The sequence below is a fragment of the Myxocyprinus asiaticus genome, chromosome 39, assembly GCF_019703515.2.
Source record: "Myxocyprinus asiaticus isolate MX2 ecotype Aquarium Trade chromosome 39, UBuf_Myxa_2, whole genome shotgun sequence".
Classification (NCBI taxonomy): domain Eukaryota; kingdom Metazoa; phylum Chordata; class Actinopteri; order Cypriniformes; family Catostomidae; genus Myxocyprinus; species Myxocyprinus asiaticus.
In genome coordinates, this window is record NC_059382.1 from 10,226,995 (window position 1) to 10,249,090 (window position 22,096).

The 22,096-nt window shown below is 41.3% G+C and overlaps 1 protein-coding gene across 2 annotated transcripts in view; it reads left to right on the forward strand.

Moving 5' to 3' along the window:
• LOC127430095 (neurobeachin-like) overlaps nucleotides 1–22,096 on the forward strand; it is a 401,279-nt gene that overhangs the window by 99,309 nt on the left and 279,874 nt on the right. For both annotated transcript variants that reach the window (XM_051679563.1, XM_051679564.1), the window contains exons 4-8: nucleotides 506–601; nucleotides 1,137–1,258; nucleotides 4,699–4,825; nucleotides 8,414–8,533; nucleotides 9,971–10,117. In XM_051679563.1, the coding sequence (XP_051535523.1) occupies nucleotides 506–601; nucleotides 1,137–1,258; nucleotides 4,699–4,825; nucleotides 8,414–8,533; nucleotides 9,971–10,117 (612 nt within the window). The remainder of the gene's footprint in view (nucleotides 1–505; nucleotides 602–1,136; nucleotides 1,259–4,698; nucleotides 4,826–8,413; nucleotides 8,534–9,970; nucleotides 10,118–22,096) is intronic.

Genomic DNA, 22,096 nt, shown 5'->3' on the forward strand with positions numbered 1-22,096 from the left:
TTTACAGCTCAAATAATACACAGGTAAACCCTCCAAAAACTGGCCACATTCACTTGCATTGTCCCCATTTACTTCAATTGTAAGTGCATCACTGTAACCTCGATTTTTGTTTTTTTTTTTTTTTTTTTTTTTTTATGAAAAGGAGGAACGGGTCAAAATAAATTTTTGTGGTAATGAACATTATGCCACAAATGCTGTCGATTGTGCTTAAATTTTATTTAACCCGGAACATTACTTTAAAAGCTAGAAGATCCTTGACTAAAAAAATATTGAGTAGTGCTGAATAATCTTTTATTAATATTTGTTTAAAAAACAGGCAGCTAAACAAAAACTTTTGTCATCAAAGTCAAGTGGTGTAACCAATGTGCAATTTCTGCCTCTTTTTTAATAACAGAGGGACAAATCAAAAAAGAAATATAGTAGTTATCAACATTATGCCACAAATGCTGTCGGTTGAGCTTAACTTGAATTGAACCTGGAACATTCATGTATGTGTCTTCCACAGCCAAGACATGCAGTCAAACTTCTTTCCGTTCTCACTCAAATGGCACAGAGACATGGACCAGATACTTTCTTTAACTTCCCTGGGCGAAGTGCAGCTGTGAGTGACATTTCCCATATTCTCTGCTGTTTAATTGAATGTTTGAGGGATGCCTTTACATTTGTGTAAAACACACATAAGCATCCACAATTTAAGGATATTTGGAACAATGAGGACTTGATGGGATTTTTGGAAACATTTGTGTTCCCCTTGTGTGTAAACAGATTGTCCAGTATGTTAAACGATCCTTATTACAGAGTTCTCTGGAACACATGATTCTGATTAGTCAACTGCGGCATTTTGCAAAAAATAAAATAAACAAATTAGTATAAAGACAGCTAAACTGAATCATTGACTAATGTCAGTTATACAGTTTCTTACATACAGTTTCTTACATACATATAAACCAGTTTCTTACATATCTGAGCTAGTTTCATGTCTCACATATCACTCAAATCTGAAATCAATATTTCTTGTCCATTTATTTATATGATTAGTAATAAACTGTTATAACTTAAAGTCACTATAACATTATCCTTACATACTGTATAAGGTTAAAGAGTCTAATAATTCTTTGATCTTTGTTTAATCCTAGGCGATTGCGTTACCTCCTATTGCCAAATGGCCTTACCAGAATGGCTTCACCCTCAACACCTGGTTTCGTATGGATCCTCTCAACAACGTCAACGTGGACAAAGACAAACCGTACCTTTACTGGTGACTACATTCTCTGCCTATGATTTAATGCAATTATATATAACTGTGTCACATCTTAGATAAGCATCAGAGGCTGTATCTGTAAGTAAATATTTACCATTTTATTTAAAAAATATATATATATATTTTTTTTTTGCATTGACATTCTTACTGCTTTGCCTCTTATATAATGAGCTTTGTTAGAGGATTTTGTTTTTTGATAATGTGGTGGATTATGCTAGCATAAAAGGGAATTAGGCCAGATTCTGCTGATTAAACCAAAAGGTGTTTGAACCCAGGGCAGAATGTTCCAGATATCTCTGCAGAGGGACACTGGGCTGGAAATGGGCATTAATTTGGGCTTTTAATGTCAATCCGGCAACGAGAACATCGTATATAGAGACTTGTGGGTAATTAGAGCTCAGATCAATAAGGCAGAAATTTGTTTATTGGCTGTGGTTCCAGAAGTGAGGGAAGACGGCCCTCAAGGGATAGGGTGTGTTATGTTTAAGTGTGTTTTGAGAGAGAGGGAGTGTTTGAGAGAGACAACATCTTTTTTTAGATAGGCTTGGTCAGTTTTAAAGAGTATCTTACCCAAAAATGAAAATTCTGTTGTCCTTTACTCACTCTTATATTGTTCCAAACCTGTGGTATTTTCTTTCTTCTGTGGAACTACAAAAGCAGAAGTTTAGCAGAATGTTGATGCCGCTCTTTTACATACACTTAAAGTGAATGGTGACCCGGGGCTAGCAAACATTAAAAATGACAAAAATTAAAGTAGTCCATATGACTTGCTATACTATACTGTAGCTTTGAGTGAGAAAAATCCCTGAATTTAAGGCATTATTCACTAATAATCTTCTCCTTGTTTGTAGTTCTCAAAGCTAATTTACGTATATTGCATATTAAAATATGCCGTGTCAAGATGTGTCATACCAGGTTTGACCTACATGTAAATCATGCCAAATGTTATTGGTTCTTGTCTGTCTTATAACTGATTGTGATGTGCCAAATTTGAATATGTACATATTGAAATCACACAATGAGATGTTAGTGCTGTTGTGGAGATGAGGATTTTCCATTAGTAATGACTTATCTTTTGGTCTGTTCCTCACACAAAGCTATCGTATGACTTCACAGAAGACTTGGAATCTAGCGTGTGATTTGTATGAACTGGTTGCATGTTGTTTTTGTCATTTTTGGAGCTTGTAATCCCTTGGCCACCATCTACTTTCATTATATGGAAAATAGCTGCATGAACATCCTGCCTTACATATTTTAAAGTCTACATCAGAAAGAAAATCATACAGGTTTGGAACAACATGAGGGTGAAAAAATGATGACAGAATATTCATTTTTAGGCAAACTATCCATTTTATAATCATTTTAAGGCATGTGCCACTGATATTAACTCAAAATTATTTGTTAGCTGGTTGATGTATTTGTTAGGAAAGAGTTCCTCTGAGTTTAAGCTGTTTAGATTCTCCTATCATGCATTATAATGATCCCTGCTTTGTAAAACTACCCCAGGCTCTGTGAAGAGTTTGAAAAACAGTGTTTTTGAAGTTCGTCATGCTAATAATCAGCTACCGTCTCTACACTCCGCTACCAGCTCTAGTTTTGAGAGTGAATTCTGTGTCCCGCTTGCTGTTTTGCTGCCAGATCTAGAGCTGCCAGGCACATAATTGCTCTCACAAACTCAGTGTAAGAGTTCAGCCTGTGCGTGACACAGATTCAGAGTAAAAGCAGATCTGTGCAAAGAAAAACCGAGCATCGATTCACATTGATCATTATTATTTGTGCAGATTCTGTCCACTGGAAGACACACAGGAGCTGTCTGTTGTGCTGTAGCTTCAGATTCTTTGCATGTGGCAGTTTATACTGTGTTGTGGGGAAAAGACAACACAAAGCTTTATTTGGTGTTTAAAAATAAGCTGTATCTTAATTGTGACCTCTCATTACTGCTTTGGAACAGTAAACTGCAACCCTGAACTATATAGCTAATACTCCTCAGACAACTTTAACAGGGTTCAATAGAAAGTTTAAAATATATATATATATATATATATATATATATATATATATATATAAATATATATATCAAGACTATTTGTATTTTGGGTTTCCAACTCTGTGTATCCAAGGTTACACAGAGTTGTATCTGTGTAAGTATCTGGATTTTGGAACCAGAAAAAAGCAGCCCTTAACTGAGCTGCCCAAAATTACCACAGCAAATTGGGCAATTTTAATCCCCATCTGTCGTATGGCAAATATAACAGTGATAAACGTAATCATGGATGTCTATTGCTCCAAATAAAATTAGCCAAGAGTTTCCTCATATTTACAAAGAAGGAACTAGGAGGAGCTAAAGGAATTTATTGAAAGAGATATAAAAAACTTTAATAATTATGTTTATTCGTCCAATTAAAGAAATAGGAAGAGTTCTCCATCTGTTAAGGTCTTCTTTCACTTTATTATACTGTAGGATCATAATTCACTGAGACTAGTTTGGCTAATTGAAGAGTAATAGTGATACTAAGATATTTAAATCCATCCACTAGCTAGAACAAATAATAATGGGGACAAAGTACAACCCTGGCGAGTTCCACGAAATAATAAAAATGGTTTTGAAATTATATTATTTGTTTGAACCTCTGCCATTGGTTCTGCATATAACAATTTAATCCAATTACAAAAAGATCTCCCAAACCCGAATCTATAAAGTACTTGAAAAAGATACGGCCGCTCGACCCTGTCAAAGGCCTTTTCAGCGTCTAGGGACAACATACATGTTTGCCTAGATCCTTCTCTTACATATAGTAAATTTAATACACGCCTAATATTGTGGAAAGCCTGACGATTTTTAACAAACCCACATTGGTCCACCTCTGTTAAAGATGGAAGATACTTCTCCATCTTAAAGCTAAATGTTTAGCTAGGATTCAAATACGTTTTTGCTTTAAATCAAAGTTTGCAGTGTTCTGATTCACCTCAGAGCTGGTTGGCTTGGTTCATGTCTTTCAACTGTTTTATGGAGGATTTTAAGAAATCCTAATGGAAAAAAATTTATGGGAAAAATACGTCCCAAACTGAGGCAGCTGTAAAAGTGGACAGGCACTGTTCAAACCCTGCTTAAAAAACAAAAACAGCTTACACCAGCCTAAGGTGGTTTGCTGATCGTAACTGATCTAAGCTGGTTTAGCCAGTGTCTCTGCCTGGACAAAGTGGAGTTCAGCTGGTTTAGCTGGTTGACCAGCCAGTCTTCCAGTCTGACAATGCCCAAAACCTCTTTTAAACCATCAAACCAGACCAGCCTGACCAGTGGAAACCAGCTTACTGACAGGCTAAGCCCAGCAAACCACCTGGTTAAAGTGGTTTTATCCAGCAGGGAATGTTAAGACATACAGTAAGTGTTCTGTAATATGGTATATGGTACGTATTTATTGATTTTTCATCTTCAGTTTCAGAACCAGCAAAGGCATTGGCTATTCTGCACATTTTGTGGGCAACTGCTTGATTGTGACATCACTGAAATCAAAAGGAAAGGGCTTCCAGCACTGTGTGAAATATGACTTCCAGCCCTGCAAGGTACGCTTTGATTTTCACGTTTTGCTGCTTTGATTCTCTCTCTCTCTCTCTGTCTCATTCTCTCTCTCTTTCTCCCTATGACTTTTTCATGCTAACCACTTTAGTAATCTACTGATTGCATTGTAAAGGAGTTAGACTTGAATGGATGCACTTGTGAATTTTTTCACTGTTATTCTCAGTTAGTCATGAGGCTGTGCCTGGAGATGTGTGTTCCAGTTAACTGGGCTGAATGTCGTGTTTACAAACTGTTGCTCAACCCCAGGACATGAGATAAATGAGGACATTTTGTGTATTTGTTTTTTGTTGAAGTCTTGTGGAAATCTCTTGGAAATCACTGCATAGCTGGTGCAGTCAAGAAACATCTGTCTAACAAGTGGTTTCCTTGTTTCTGCTCAATATGTAATACTAGCTGGAGTAATCATTATAATCGTAAATAACTTTTCAACTTCTCTATTGAACCTAAGGGGAATGGTCTTGTTTAAGGACTTTAGGCTCTTTACTGCTACACACATTCGATTCAAAGTCAAATATTTCATTTCATATTCAAGTTTTTTGTTTATGCATGCTTTACGAAACACCTAATATATTTCCTTCATGAAGGACAGCTGGTGCAAGTTCTTTTGCATTTTGTGCAACTGTGCACGTGATGATGCTTTCACTGAATAAAGAGAAAAAATGAACTCTTTTAATTGTACTTTTTTTTTTTTTATGTATTAGTATTTATTTTTTTACTTTGCTTTAAATGAAAAATAAAGAATCACTGCACTCTACCGATATGGGGTGCAAAAATCCATGAGCCTTTATCAATTACAAAAGAAAAAATTATCTGCACTTTCACCAGTCAGGAGACACAGACGTTTCGGCCTCGTGTCCTTCCTCAGTGTATGTCTGGTTTACTCGTGCAAGCAGTTTATAGTTCTGTTCCCTGGTTCAGGTGTGTCATTAAAACTTTTCTATTTATTCCTAAGACATATGATTGCTTTGTTTGGTAGAAAATAGGACTTAAATTTAAGTCATTGTTCAAAGAAAATCTTTCTTGACAGCCGTGGTCACCGTTTGCATTCATTGTACGGAAAAGAGAAGCTCGGACATTCTACTGTAAATAGCTCCTTTTGTGTTCCACAGAGGAAATACATTTTAGATGTTTTGAATGTAATGAAGTAATGATGACAAAATTTTAATTTTAAAAATTTAATTGCTTTAAAGCAAAGAAAGGAAAAATACAGGTCTTCGTCAGGTTTCTCTTTTTAGTTTTCATTCTCTGTCTGTTCAGTGGAATAAAGTGATGATAAACCAAAGTGATTCATAATTCTTGTGGTTTAATAGCGATGATAAACAGTGGTTTTAAGGTGAGAAATGCCTTTTTACAGCCCATTGGATTAATCAGATTTTCCTCTGCAATACACATTTAAATGAGCTGTTTAATTCACCTGATCTCCAGCGGTTTGGACTCACATAGGGCCTTTTGTGACTAAGGGACAAAAGGCTGTGTACATTTTAATTTGGTTTTGAGAGGAAATATATAGCACAATTATTCTTTATAGACAGAATGACAATAGAGCAAATAATCAAAATGTAGCAGTATGGAATGTCAGGTGTGCTGGCCAAAACATGATGTTGTATTAAGCAGATGATTTGAAAAAGCTCAGTGGGATATTACATTGCTTTGAGAAAACAGAACACACAGAACACCTAGCCTGCTTTCTGTCCAAATGGTGTGAGCTTCACTCCAGAGCACGTTTGAAACACTGCACCATTTTATGACAAATTCATGTTGAAGCACATTCACTGAATTGAAATCTGTAATGACCCTTGTCTCTTGCTAACTAAACCTGCCTTTACTTCCTCACTGCTTTGATTTCCTCCCTCTTTGTATCTCTTCTCCAATCCCTTCTCTTCTTCTCTCACTCAAAATCTGATGTATTATTTATATCTAAATGCAAATTTTACTGCATTAGACAGTGTGCTTTTACTGTGAATTTTAGACCATTGTTCATTAACCTGATTTATCAAATGAATTTATGTAATTCAGTCACTATGATGTCATAATCAAATACATTTTTGCATACTAAAATTGCAATGCACATGTTGTTAAAATAAAACTTGACAGTGGTATCTGACATTATAGGTGTGGAATATATTTTAGATTTTTGCTTTTGTTAATGATGACATCACATTATTTTTATCAGTGGTTCTCAACTGGTTTTGCTTCAGTTATTCAGTTTGCTTCATGTCAACATTTATGCAATTCAAAATGTATGTACTGTATAACACGTTTTGCTGCAGTTATCCTATAAAATGTCCATCTGGGGTGCCAAAAGCAAGTAAAATGGTGTCATATTCAGACACGGTTTTAAAGTGAATTTTAGATTAAAAAAAAATTAAACATACCTCCCTAACCTAAAATCTTTGCCTGAACTAACCAATAGTGTTTTAAAATGTAAATGAGACGTTTAAAAAATACATCAAACCATTAGTTTTAAAATATATATGAGACATTAAATAAGACTTCCTTACCTTATCAATGCCTAAACCTAACCAATAGTGTTTTAAAATATATATGAGATGTTAAAAAAGACATCCTTACCAAATCAACTCCTAAACCTAACCAATAGTGTTTTAAAATGTAAACGGGACATTTAAAAAAGACATCTAACTAATAGTGTTTTAAAATATAAATGAGACGTTAAAAAAGACATCCTTATCTTACCTAACTAGTAGTGTTTTAAAAGGCCGAAGCAAAATGAAAAAGCACATTTTCTGAAGCAACCACATCATTTCATGCCACTTCCATGACTCTGTAATGTCACATGTCAGCTTGAGTTTATAGCTGGACTTGAACCTCAGTTCACTGACTCAAAGTCCAACACCCTGTCAGGTGAGCTACTACACAAGCTATTCATGTTGGAATAAGTGTATATATGTAGGTGGGTCTGTAATACAAGCATTAAAATGTACAGTTTTTCAGAGTAAAAGTGTGTCGATATCATAAAATAGCAGGGTCTGAGTAATAGAGAGAAAAATAAGTATTTATAAAGTCAGAATCGGCCATTAAAATCATGATTTAAGTGAAAGTAAATTAATCACACAGTTGTTGTAGCGCCTCTAGTGTTCATTTCACCTGGAAACTGCAGGGAATTGTACCTGGAGACACGTATAAAAAGTTTTGCAAAAATGTATATAGAGTCACGTTTTCACTATAAAGAAATGTATTAATATATATTGCATAGGACCAACAATATGCAAAATGATCACAATGACAGAGTGAATAAGAAAACTTTTACCTTGTGTAGATTTGTTCATGGTTTGCTAGAATGAAGGCATGTCACATAACCTGTCCTTATTAGTTTCTGCTTTATTCTGTTGTTTTTGTGTGGTAAAAGTAGTAGTAGTAGTAGAACTAAGTGACAGATGAATTTGCGCAAACATATTTTATTGGATACACAGCCTTTAACTTAAAGAAATGGAAATCGTTTTGACCCATTTTTGGGTCATGACACACCAGTAGAGAACCACTAATTTATTATGTATTATTTAAATAAGCATATTGCCAGTTCATCAGAAAGGAATTTTCTTTTTCTTCTCTAGTGGTACATGATCAGCATCGTTCACATCTATAATCGATGGAGGAACAGTGAGATCCGCTGTTATGTCAATGGACAGCTTGTCTCCTATGGCGACATGGCTTGGCACGTCAACACCAACGACGTAAGACAGCTTTGCTGATGCTTTCTCTGTCTGTAGCTGCCAGGTGGAATCTCTGAGAAATATTAACACTGCAGTATGAAATTAAACTATGAAAGATGCATCAATTTACCACATTTATTCCAGTAAATCAAGGCTATCATGTGATTTGCAAAAAAATATTTTGTCACTATGATGTATATGGCAGTATATGGTTGAGATGGGACACTTTAATGTAGAAAATGATGAATGTTGTCAGTAGAAATATCAAAATGTATGCATTTTTCTGAAACTAAAACACTGTTTGCTATAGCTCAATATTTATATAAGGCATCTGCTTTATTTCAAAACCTATTGAGCTGCTTACAGAGACAGCATTATAAGCAGGATTTCAACAGTCAAGAAAAAATATTGAATTTAAAATTTTTGATTTCCAGGCAAGTCAGGGGAATTAATAAAATCTTAGAAAGTGTTAGAAAATGTATGGAATTTTACAGTGACTGTACTGCACATGTTTCTAGTTATGCTCAGCTCTAAAATATTTCACTGGCTAGAAATTGCTAATTGTTAATGCAATCCTTATGACTTGAAAATCCTTATCTGGTATTCACAAATGAACAGTCATGCTAAAGTCATGGAATTAAGAGGTGTAGGATCATAAATAAAATGTAATTCAATACTAAAAGTATCAATGAAAACATAGTTGGATGTAATTTAAAATGTAGAGCATTCAAAATCTGTCCCGTATGAGGTTCCGTGATGGGTAGAATGTTACCATGGTTTTTTTTGGTGGCAAAAAAGCTAGATGCAGCACAAGCTTTAGATCGAGACGTGTTTTCAACAGTTGAAGTTGTTTTAACTTGATATTGCATCTAAAAATGTGACACTCCTGCACGAGGTGCTAAAAAACAGTGAGACAATGCACAACAGTCAAAGACTTCCATCTAGCGCATGTTTACATAGAAAAACAATTTAATAAAAGCACAGATGTATGCAAAATAGTGTTCGGTGTGAACACCCCTTAGAAGGCAGCTGTCTATGTTGGCAATAGACAGCAAGGCAGCTCATATATTTTGGAACAGAGCTATAATCTTGTTGATTAAACGATTAGATTCAAATTCACAGACTTTTGCCTCTGTTTCGCTGTAGGCCTACCTCACCAAAAGCAATGTCAGATAATTAAAGGTTGGACCAGCAGTGCTTAACCTCAAATCTCCTGGGTGCTGATTTTGATTAGACTAATAAGCAGGTTTCAGGACAGAATCTGTAATGGAACATCAAATTGCATTGTGAGTGTGTGCTGATCTTTTAGTACAAAGTAACCAGCACATTTTCACTCCCTGTTTTCTTACTGACATCGACTATATTTTCACACAAATGCTGTATTCCTTTCCTCCTCCCTTTAAAATTCAAAACTGATATGAAGAACTCCAAGCTGTTCTCTTCATGTTCTTATCACAGAGCTATGACAAATGTTTCCTGGGCTCATCGGAGATGGCAGACGCCAACCGAGTGTTCTGTGGGCAGCTCGGAGCCATCTATGTGTTCAGTGAAGCGCTAAACCCAGCTCAGATATTTGCTATCCATCAACTAGGACCTGGATACAAGGTATGTATCAGGTTTGCCAAAGCATGTCATACACCTTCGCTTTGCAGCCACCACTGATCTCCAAAAGAAGTTATTCTGTTGTCTGTGACATTTAGTTATTGATTAAAGCGATAGTTCACCCAAAAAGGAAATTCTCTCATCATTTACTTACCCTAATGCCATCCCAGATGTGTTTGACTTTCTATCTTTTGCAAAACACAAATTATTATTTTTTTTTTGTAAATATCAGAGCTTTGTTGGTACATTCATTTCAAGTGAACGGCGGCCATAACTATGAAGGTCCAAAAATCGCATAAAAGCAGACTAAAAGTAATCCATACGAACCCAGTGGATAAATCCAGATTTTTAGAAGTGAAATGATGTAAAAAAAAAAAGCAAAAAAAAAAACAAAAAAAACAACGGATACAAATTTAAGTCCTTTTTTTTACTATAAATTTCCACTCTCACTTTCATTTCCACATTCTTTTTCTTTTGTTTTTTGCCAATTCACATTCTTCATGCATATAGCCACCTACTGGTTGGGGCTGGTCAAAGGTGAAGATTTATAGTTAAAAAGGACTTCAATATTGATCTGTTTCTCACCCAAACCTATCATATCGCTTCTGAAGATATGGTTTAAACCACTGGAGTCACATGGATTACTTTAATGCTGCCTTTATGTGCTTTTTCTAGCTTCAGAGTTTTGGCCACCATTCGCTTGCATTGAATGGACCAACAGTGCTGAGATACAGTATTCTTCGTTAAATCTTCATTTGTGTTCTACAGAAGAAAGAAAGTCATACACATCTGGGATGGCATGAGGGTGAGTACTGTAAATGATGAGAGAATTTTCATTTTTGGGTGAACTATCCCTTTAAAGTGCATTTCACTATTCATGGGAAACCTGGAAATATCAGGACATTTTTTAATTGTGTTTGCCAGGCCTGGAAATTAAAAATACATAGAGAAATCATGGACATTTCTGTAATGAATATACATTTTAGTTAGTTAGTTGGCTGTTTAGTATTTAATCTGTTTAGATATTTTAACAGATTTTTCATTGGTTAGCTTGTATGGAATTCAACTGGTTCCAAGCATGGTGATGTTCAATTTGAGAGCAAATAAAGTTTTGAGTCAGAATGATTCATTAGCTAATTAATGTGATTAAAAAAAAAAGTTTTCTTAAAAAATCCTTATCCAGTAATCACAAGTGACTGGAAAGGTCATGGAAAAGTCATGCAAATTCATTGGTCAAAAAGTGTGATATGAGGCAATTATCAAATTTATAAGCTTGTTTTATGAGCTAAAAACAAGGAGATTGAGTGCTTCATTTAAATATTTACTGATTACCAAACCCGTGTGTGATGAACTGTTTGCAACCTTTGTGCTTCCTGTTGTCATGCATTATTGGCTCTATGCTAACAACAGCAAACGATGCTCAGTTTTGCTTCTTAATGAAGTCTTTCATTGATGAAGTCTCTTGATAGTTAATGTCCTTTCTTTCCTTTCAAGCCCCTGACCTTTTGTCGCTAATTCTCAAGGTGCTTTTGAAGCGATTTAGCATTTAATTGTGTTCATGGGGTAAACGGAGCAGGTTGCTGTGAGTTTCAAAGCTTTGTCCTTATTAAATATGATGCTCTGTCAAATTAGTAATTGCGACTCGCAGCAGTTTTTGAGTCTCATTGTGCAGTCTTATTTTCTCTACCACTTGTTGGGAGACACACCAGGCTTTGATTAACTGCTCATTATCTAAAACAATAAACCACATGAATTGAGGTAATAACATATGTATCCCAAAAATAACTTAACAATGGTTCTATGCTATTAAGAATGAATAATGTGCTTCTTATTTATTAATATATTGCATCACCATTTCAGTTGTCTTGGTTTCCATACAGCAAATTAAAGGGATAATTCACCCAAAAATGTATTCTGTCATCATTTACTCACTCTCGTGTGGTTCCAAACACTTATGACTTTTTTTCTTATTCTCTGGAACACGAAAGGAAATTTTAGGCAGAATGTTAGCCTCAGTCACTGCTGGCTTTCATTGTATGGGGGCAAAAAAAAAAAAAAAAAGATGCAACAAAAGCGAATGGTGACTGAGGCATTTAGTACAGATCATACAGGTTTGGAGGGTGAGTAAATGACAGAATTTAAATTTTTGGCCGAACTATCCCTTTAATGATGGTCTATGATGTGGTGCGGAGAAATCTGGAGAATGTACTTAACAGAGCCGTCTTTTGGCGATACTGCGAGTGGTAAACATTGGAGCGAGCGCGCTATGAAGGATCATTGCATATTCCAGTTTTTATTATTGCTTTTTTCCTTGGTTTTATCCTGCTCATACACAGGAAAGACACAGACCATGTCGCACAAAGGAAAGAAAAGAGAAAAAGGTGAGAGGTTTTATTTACTGAGGGCTTGTGTATGCCACCGGACACAAACACACAGAAAGGTAAAAGTTCCCAAACTAGCTAAAAAGGATATTCATTGACAAAATATTATATGAAATATAAGAGAATATATTCATACATTGAGTTTTAATGAGCTAGAAATTTACTTTTCTGACAAAAAAGGATTGTAGAAAAATAAATGTAGGCTACAATACTACAAGCTACAATCTAGAAAGAACTAAAAGCACTATAAACTGGCATTGGCAAATTGGCAGTCTTGAGTCGGCATGTACTGAAGCCATTCCACCAGCAGTTGAGAACGGTTGAGTACAGTTAGCTAACCGTGCCGAGAATTTCAGGCCAAGAATGGTTTATAATCGTGCCGTGCTGAACCGTGCTTCGGTGGAAATGCTACTGTAACTATTCTGTACCATGCTCAGAGCCGTTCGGTCTGGTGGAAAGCATGGTGGAAAGTGGCTCTTGTGTGTTTGAACTACCTGGGAGACATTTCCATTGGTTTTTCTCTAATCAGTGTGGGCTGGTCATTTCCCATATTAATTGCGGTTCTAGACCCCAGATTCCCACTGCACTGCACACCGTCATGACAGGCAGGTTGGCAGAAATAATGAGCAGTCTGCTTCAGGGAGAAAGCAATTACCCACCCCAGATGAACCTGTGAATGGAGTCTCTGGAAAGCTGAAAAGGGCCTAGATATTTCTATGGAGTGCCTGCTATCGGACTGCCTGTCAGCTCTCCCAATTTACCTTGACTAGGTTCAGAGGCCTTCAGAGTGTATGTAGTAGAGCTAGTCGACCGGGACTGGCATTAATTTGATAAAAATCATGATAAAATGTGACTTCAGTTGTGATGGATCCACCATAAGCATTACCAAAACAGAGACAAAGTAAAAAAAATAAAATAAAAAAAAAATCACAGGTTTTTATTCAAGGAAACAAAATGAAACAAAACAAAACGAAACTAGACGAGACAAGAAAAGACAAGGCCAGACCAAAAAACAAAACAAAACAAAACACTAAGCACACTTGTCCTGAAGCAAATAATGTACATTATTCAATATCAGTCTAGTGAAGCGTGTATCGAGTACGCAGCGCAATTTCCAATGAAGCCTCGTATCGGAGTGTGTATTGTTCCCTATCTGTCACTCACTCGACATTGTGTCGATGTAGTGACACTAGGGGTCACTCTTGGGAGCTCGAGACACCACTGGTCTTTGATAAAAGGCCAATGAAAATTGGTGAGTGGTATTTGCATGCCACTCCCCCGGACATACGGGTATAAAAGGAGCTGGTATGCAACCACTCATTCAGATTTTCTCTTCGGAGCCGAACGGTCATGCTCACTGAGCTGAATTCCCACGACTGTTCATTCACCTCTGCTGGTTCTGACGGCGTATTTCAACGGCTTCTCCCTCCTCTGCACTGCAGAGAATGCCCCTGGGAGCTTTGGCAGAAATAAAAGAGTATATTTCTCTAAAAGAGTATATTTCTCTAAAAGAGTATATATCTCTAAAAGAGCCGCACACACGGAACGTCTTTTTAAAGACACGTCTTTTTAAAGATGCCTTTCCTTTGTGTGTTATTCCTGGTTGCACTCGTTATCTCTCGCCTTCTGACGGTCACGATCACTGTCTTTCGTGTCTGGGCACTGCTCTCGTGGAGACAGCGTTCGTGGATGGTCATGTACTCATTACGAGGACATGTCCATGGCAACGATGCTGACAGGGTCATGGGAGGCACATTTTTACTGCCCGGTCCCGATCTTTTCAGCTTCACCGCCCTCACTACCCTCAATGGTGCGGCGGCCAAGGGCTATTCGGCAATCCCCCAGTGGCCAAGGTGCTCACGGTGCACCTATGCCCACAGAGCGCCGCCACCTGGCATGGGTGCCCAAAGCCCCCGTCCAAGGCCTGTAGGTTTACGTCGTCTCTGATAGCCAAGGCCTACGGTGCCGCTGGACAAGCCGCCTCCTCCCTGCACACCATGGCTCTCCTGCAAGTCCGCCAAGGCGCTAAAGGAACTGCACGAGGGTAGTTCTGCCCCGGGATTGATGCAGGAACTGTGCTCCGAGCGACGGAGGTCACGGTGCGGTCTATTGGGCAGACGTTGTCCACATTAGTGGTCCAGGAGCGCCACCTTTGGCTCAACCTGGTCGAGATGGGTGAGGCTGTCAGGACACGGTTCCTTGCTGCCCCCATATCCCAGGCTGGCCTATTCGGTGACACCGTCAAGGAATTTGCCCAGCATTTAATTGTGCTGCATGCCAAAGTGGCTTCAGTACTCAAGAGTTCAGCAAGAGCGGTTTCCTTGTTCCCTGGGTCACGTATCCGGTGTGCACGGCCGTCATCACGACCACCGTCCACCACTCTATTTGGCAGGTTTGGTGCTCCAGCAGCAGTCTCCTGCCCCTGAGTGCCCAGCTGTGGCACAAATCCACCCCCGATGTGACAGTCTCCATGGGTCACGAGGACAGGCCTCTTCCTCCCCCGTCCCAGGCTGTTCCGGGGGTGGTCACAAGGAGCCAGGTAAGTGCTTCGATGTCCCTAGACTCATCACGGCCACGACATGGTGTGGCACCTCAAGCTCCACCCCACCAGGTATGTCCGACATTGTCCCTTTGGTCCCCCTTGCGCGGAACTTGGACACATGGCTTGCGCTTTCCAAACCATCGCGATGGCTGGTCCAGACCGTCCGACTGGGGTACGCAATTCAGTTTGCCAGGTGTCTGCCCAGGTTCAGCGGTATCCACTTCACCTTGGTGAAGGACGAAAACACTGCTACCTTGCGCACGGAGATCGCTACCCTCCTACGGAAGGGTGCGATAGAACCTGTCCCTCCGGCCGAGATGAAGAAGGGGTTTTACAGCCCCTACTTCATCGTACCAAAAAAAGGCGGTGAGTTGCGGCCAATCTTGGACCTGCGAGTACTGAACCAGGCTTTACACAGACTTCCGTTCAAGATTCTGATGCAAAAACGCATTCTGGCGAGCGTCCGGCATCAAGATTGGTTCGCGGCGGTAGACCTGAAGGACACGTACTTCCACATCTCAATTCTACCTCGACACAGACCCTTCCTGTGGTTTGCATTCGAGGGTCAGGCATATCAGTACAAGGTCCTCCCTTTCGGCCTGTCCTTGTCTCCTCGCGTCTTCACGAAAGTCGCAGAGGCAGCCCTTGCCCCGTTAAGGGAAGTGGGCATTCACGTTCTCAACTATCTCAATGATTGGCTAATCCTAGTTCACTCTCGGGACATGCTGAGTGCACACAGGGACTTGGTGCTCTCACACCTCAGCCGACTAGGGCTTCGGGTCAACTGGGAAAAGAGCAAGCTCCTCCCGGTTCAGAGCATCTCTTTCCTCGGTTTGGAGTTGGATTCAGCCTCATGAACGAGCGTACACAATCGGTGCTGGCCTGTTTGAAGGCGTTCAAATAGAAAACAGCGGTTCCACTGAAACTCTTTCAGAGGCTCCTGGGGCATATGGCATCCTCGGCGGTGGCCATATGAGACTGCTTCAGCACTGACTTCAGACTCGAGTCCCGAGATGGGCATGGTGCCGCGGGACACATCGCGTGGTCATCATGCCGGTCTGTCACCGTCTTTTCAGCCCTTGGACTGAGCTCTCGTTTCTACAGGCAGGTGTTCCCCTAGAACTGGTCTCCAGGCAGTCACGATGGACGCCTCCAAAATGGGCTGGGGCGCTGTTTGCAATGGGCATGCAGCTGCCGGCTTGTGGATGGGCCCGCGACTGCATTGGCACATCAACGGCCTCAAGTTGTTGGCAATTCTGCTCGCCCTGTGGAGGTTTTGGCCGTTGATCCAGGGCAAGCACGTGTTAGTTCAGACAGACAACACGGCAACGGTAGCATAAGTCAACCACCAAGGCGGTCTGCACTCTCATTTTATGTCACAACTCACCCGCCGTCTCCTCCTCTGGAATCAGCAGCACTTCAAGTCGCTGCAAGCCACTCACATCCCGGGCAACTTCAACACAACAGCGGATGCGCTGTCACGGCAGGTTACCCTCAGGGGAGAGTGGAGACTCCACCCTCAGGTGGTCCAGCTGATTTGGAGTCGATTTGGACAGGCACAGGTGCACCTGTTTGCCTCCCAAGAATCCTCCCACTGCCCGCTCTCGTACGCCCTGACGAGGCCCCCCTTGGCATAAATGCGCTGGCACACAGCTGGCCCCCTGGCCTGCACAAATATGCGTTTCCCCCAGTTAGCCTACTTGCACAGACCCTGTGCAAGGTCAGGGAGGACGAGGAGCAGGTCGTCCTGGTAGCACCCTACTGGCCCACACAGATGTGGTTCTCAGACCTCACGCTCCTCGAGACAGCCACCCCCCCCCCCCCCCCGGCGAATTCCCCTGGATCTGCGGTGGTAAACACGATCACTCAGGCTAGGGCCCCCTCTACGAGGCGCCTGTATGCCTTTAAATGGCATCTGTTTGCTAAGTGGTGCTCTTCCCGATGGGAAGAACCCCAGAGATGCGCTGTCGGATCATTGCTTTCCTTCCTGCAGGAGAGGTTGGAAGGGAGGCTGTCCTCTTCCACCTTGAAGGTGTACGTTGCCGCCATAGCAGCACACCACGACACAGTCGATGGTAAGTCCTTAGGGAAGCACGACCTGATCATCAGGTTCCTAAGAGGCACCAGGAGGCTGAATCACTCCAGACCGCGCCTCGTTCCCTTATGGGACCTCTCTGTAGTTCTTCAGGGTCTACAGAGAGCCCCCTTTGAGCCTTTGCAGTCAGCTGAACTTAAGGCACTCTCCTTGAAGACTGCCCTCCTGTCTGCGCTCACTTCCATCAAGAGGGTAGGAGACCTGCAAGCGACCTGCAAAGATCTGATCTACACAGGGGTGTAGTGGCTTCCTGGGCCCTGGCCAGGGGTGCCTCTCTAACAGACATTTGCAGAGCAGCAGGCTGTGCAACACCCAACACCTTTACAAGGTTCTACAACCTCCGGGTGGAGCCGGTTTCATCCCAGATAGTGGCACACAATACAAGTGGATAAGCCCGGGATAGCCGGCTGGGTGTATCGCTTGCACATAGCGCCTTCCACCTCCTTTTGAGCTGAATACATGCGCCATTAATTCCCAGTAGTGTTCACAAACTTTGTTCCCTGGTTGACTTCCTCCGAGCCCTGTGGCAGTCGAGTTTTCGGAGAGATTTGCTGCCAGCCCAGTACACATGCTAACTAAGAGTCCTGTTCTTGGGTAGGTGCTCCGCATGTGGCGGTTCCCTGTAAGGTTAACCCCATGAGAAATATATCTTCTGCTAATTCGTTTCCCTGTTGGCAAACTGCATCTTCCTTGGGAAGAGCCCCTCTGCCCCAGTCTCCATGTTTGTAGTAACTCCTCCCCCGTTGGGTAGGACCTACCTTGAAGACTCCACATGGTCGGAAAGACCATGTGATGTATTTTTCCACTTAAATATCCCCCCTCTCTTTGGGCGAGGTGTGGTCTCCGTGGTGTCCTCCCCTTGGGAGGGACACCCCCCGACTAGACCTGGCGGCCCAGTTGTATAATCCCCCTTCTTTTTTAGGGACTGGAAAAAGAGAAAGGGAAAAGAGGCCACGACTGGGTTAGCCTGTCTCTATCTTTTGGGTAGTCGACTTGTCCCCATAGGGCTGTTCGACACTCATAACCATGTTGGGGGAGGTTACGTGTCGACCTGGTGTGCTGGCTATGAGGCACACAGTGGTCTGCCCACCACACACCGCCAGTTCACGTAACACAGTTCAGCCAGATGTGGCGTTTCGTATAGGGACCCCTAGTGTCACTACATCGACACAATGTCGAGTGAGTGACAGATAGGGAATGTCATGGTTACTTGCGTAACCTCCGTTCCCTGATGGAGGGAACGAGACATTGTGTCCCTCCTGCCACAACGCTGAACTACCCGCTGAAATGGCCGGACCTTGTCTCGGCTCCTCAGCATAAAACCTGAATGAGTGGTTGCATACCAGCTCCTTTTATACCCGTATGTCCGGGGGAGTGGCATGCAAATACCACTCGCCAATTTTCATTGGCCTTTTATCAAAGACCAGAGGTGTCTCGGGCTCCCAAGAGTGTCACTACATCAACACAACGTCTCGTTCCCTCCATCAGGGAACGGAGGTTATGCAAGTAACCATGACGTTTTCAGAGAATCACGTGATCAATGAAAAATTAAGCCTCACTTTCTGTCCAGTCACATGTGCGCTTCACTTTGCGTGTCAGAATGTTCTAATCCAGACCTCTACTCTACGGGTTTGTGGAAATTTAAGTCCATTTACAAACTTCTTTCATATTAAATTATCATATATCCTGTCATACAAATAGTATTAAAAACACAAAATAATGGAAGCACCATTTACTTCCTCAGACAACTCTGTTAGCCATATTTATGTACATTATTATTATCACATCATATTGACTTATATTGGATTTTTTTTTTTTGCCATACATGAATTATATTATCAGAAGGTAAAAATCAGCACACGTAGCATTGTTAGGCTTAGCATTGTTTGTGCATAATGGTTTCAAACTTCATCAGGCGCTTCATACAACGGAGCTGCTCCCCTAGGTTTATGGTGGCTTTAAATGTGACCAACCACCAGATGGCACTGTTTTCGACACTTCGGAACAATCAGAGAAAAGCTTCAGAGCTTCATGAGGCTACATTTCCTCATTCCTTCTATGTGGCCATATCTGCTCCCAGAGTTAGTCTGAATTAGTCAGTTCAGCCTACCCCCTTGGGACACAATAAATCAGTTCAATTTCCTGATGTCACCCCTGTGCTACTAGACCTCCATCTTGTAATGGTCCCCCACAGTAGGTAAAAACAATTAATTCAAACTTTTTGATTTTAGCCCATTTATAAGTAAGGTCAGGATCCTTAGCACATGCACTGACTTCATATTGTGGCAATAGAAGTTTTAAAACCAATCCACTAATTTTGTATCATCCTTTATTTGTTGGTGTATATGCAATTCCAAATCTGTTAAAAATGGCAGCCATTTGTGGCAGTTACATTAATGATAAAAACAGCAGTTCCTGTAGTGAACATCCACACACCTTCACCTCTCTTCTCTCTACACATTTCATTCTCAAACCATTAGTTATTTGGAATAACATTTGGAATTGTTTTTACTGTATGTAATTGGTAGTACACACCGTGGGGACCACATTGAAAAACTGGGATTCAAAATCTTAAGCATACTTACAAATGCATTTTTAGATTTTGAAAAATACAACGCAAAGAACCACAATGACAAAATGAAGGGTGGCGACCTCCGCCCGAAGGACCGAGGCATCCTCGCCTCACACCATGGTGGAGAGGACGCCACTGAACCTGGGCGGTCATCTGGCGAACTGGATCGCGTAGCTGAGCTGGATCGTCCTGATGAGCCATCACGACTCTACCTGGGGAAGTACGACGTATCACTTAGCCGCTCCGTCGTCAAAGGTAGTTAAGGTGGACGAGCCGACGAAGCGTGTACAGGCAGAGAATTATGCCTTCCACGACTTTGTGAACTCCTCGTGCACTTCCGGGAAGAAGGGCACCAGGGCGGAGCGCGGCCGTGAGTCGCGTTCCGAACCCAGAAATCAATCATCCAGCTGCAAACGCTCAGGGCAGGGCGGAGGGTTCCACTCAAGCCCAATGTTCGTGGCCGCCCGGGCAAGAACGGCTGCCAACTCAGCATCCACCTCATCCTGAGCTCTACTGCCCAAGAGCGGGAGCTCAGAAGATTCGTCCGCTTCCGAAAGCAGAAGCCCACCCTCTGATGCTGCTACCAATAACTCATCCTTGTCGTGAGCCCCGAACGAGATATTAAATCTGCCCTGAGGCGGATTGCCTACCTCGCTCGTGAACTCTACCGGGCAGAACAAGCGTGCTGGGGGATGGGAGGTCTGCAGGGACTGAGCCGACGGAAACGCTTCCGTATCCACATCCAGATCACCCGTGGTGCTCGCCGACGCAGCCTCCTGAGTCTCAACCCAGGATGGACCGGGTCAGGAAGCAACCGCGGTGGCTCTCTGCTTCATGAAGAAGGAAGAGAGCCGCAATGCAACGTTATCATGGGCATGTTCTCACAGTGAGATCCACAAAAGTGCTGGCGACACAAGCATTCGAGACAGATTTCGTGGCCATCCGGTGGGGAGAGATAACAGTCACACCCAGTAGCACAAAGGCGAAAGAATATCTTTAAAAAATGCCAATTGTTTGTGCGAGCTCTTTTAGAGAAAATATACTCTTTTAAAATATACTCTTTTAACACCTGTGGACTCAGCCGCCGAAGCACCCAGGGGAAACACAACACTCAACCGTGCGAGGGTGATCACTGAAATGCGCCGTAATTCCAGCAGCGATAGCAAGGTGACGGGACGAACATACACATGCGCTCGGCTCCGAAGAACAAGTCTGAATGAGTGGTGCACGCCATCTCCTTTTATACCCGTATGTCCGGGGCGGAGAGTGGCATGCAAATTCCACTCGGCAATTTTTATTGGCCTTTTCTGAATAAAGCAATGGTGATTGGAGCTCTCAAGAGCGAACTGTTAGTGTCACTACATCGACACAACGTCGAGTGAGTGACAGAGAGGGAACCAAATATACATACATTTTTATTTTATTTTTCAACTTTTCACCCATTTATTTATACTGATATTACAACTTGTAGTGAAAGATAATCCATTAAACTTAGAAAATGTAAAATAGAAGCATCATGAGTGCTCTCAGAGTTTTGGCCCCAATATATGTCTTTAGTGACTGCTGCTTCCTGCCCTGAACAACCACTGACATCATTTGGCCTGTTGACGTGTTTGCTCCCTTGACTGAGGCCTTATAGTCTTTTAAGCCTTTTAGCAGAGTACCTGCCCGTACATGCAGAAGGTCGCAGGAGGCTGTAAACTCCCACTGTCTCTTGTGATTTATGTAACTGATCTAAGGATGACCTGATTACTCTTGTGACTCACCAGTAATGGCAGTCTGTGCTGCCTCCCATACACTGGCCCCCAATCAGACTCCTTCACTTGAAGTCTGGCTTGATGGAATGAGCAGATCTGATCTCAGATCATCAGCTCGGGGCAAGTTACAACTTCACAGCAGTGATGACATCAGGTGGTCATGTAACAATAAAGTGTTCTGTGCTCAAGTCACGTATGTTACAAGAAGAGGTTGTGGGTGGTTAGTTTTGCCTAATGAATGCTAGTTGTTTTTAAAAGGAGACATTGCTTTGTATTTTGTGTATATTATATTATGAGGAATTTTTTTAATGAGATTATAATTTATTTGCTTCAACTATATTCCCACATTTTGGAATTAGATTTAAGAATAGGATGTGAATGTTGCATTTCATATTCAATCGTACATGAATCTGTAGTGTGAATTAGGGTAATTGGGGACACCTACTGTAAGTTCCGTTGACTACATTTCTTGCTCAATCACAATCAAATCTGTTAGCATTACCATATTCTATCTGGATTGTTATATAAGGTATTATTTATTGGGCTGAAAGTGTCAAAAGTGCAATAAACCCACTTGTAAGTGGAACTCTCTCTGCTAAATAATGTATACACATTATGTCAAATAAGCCTCTGTC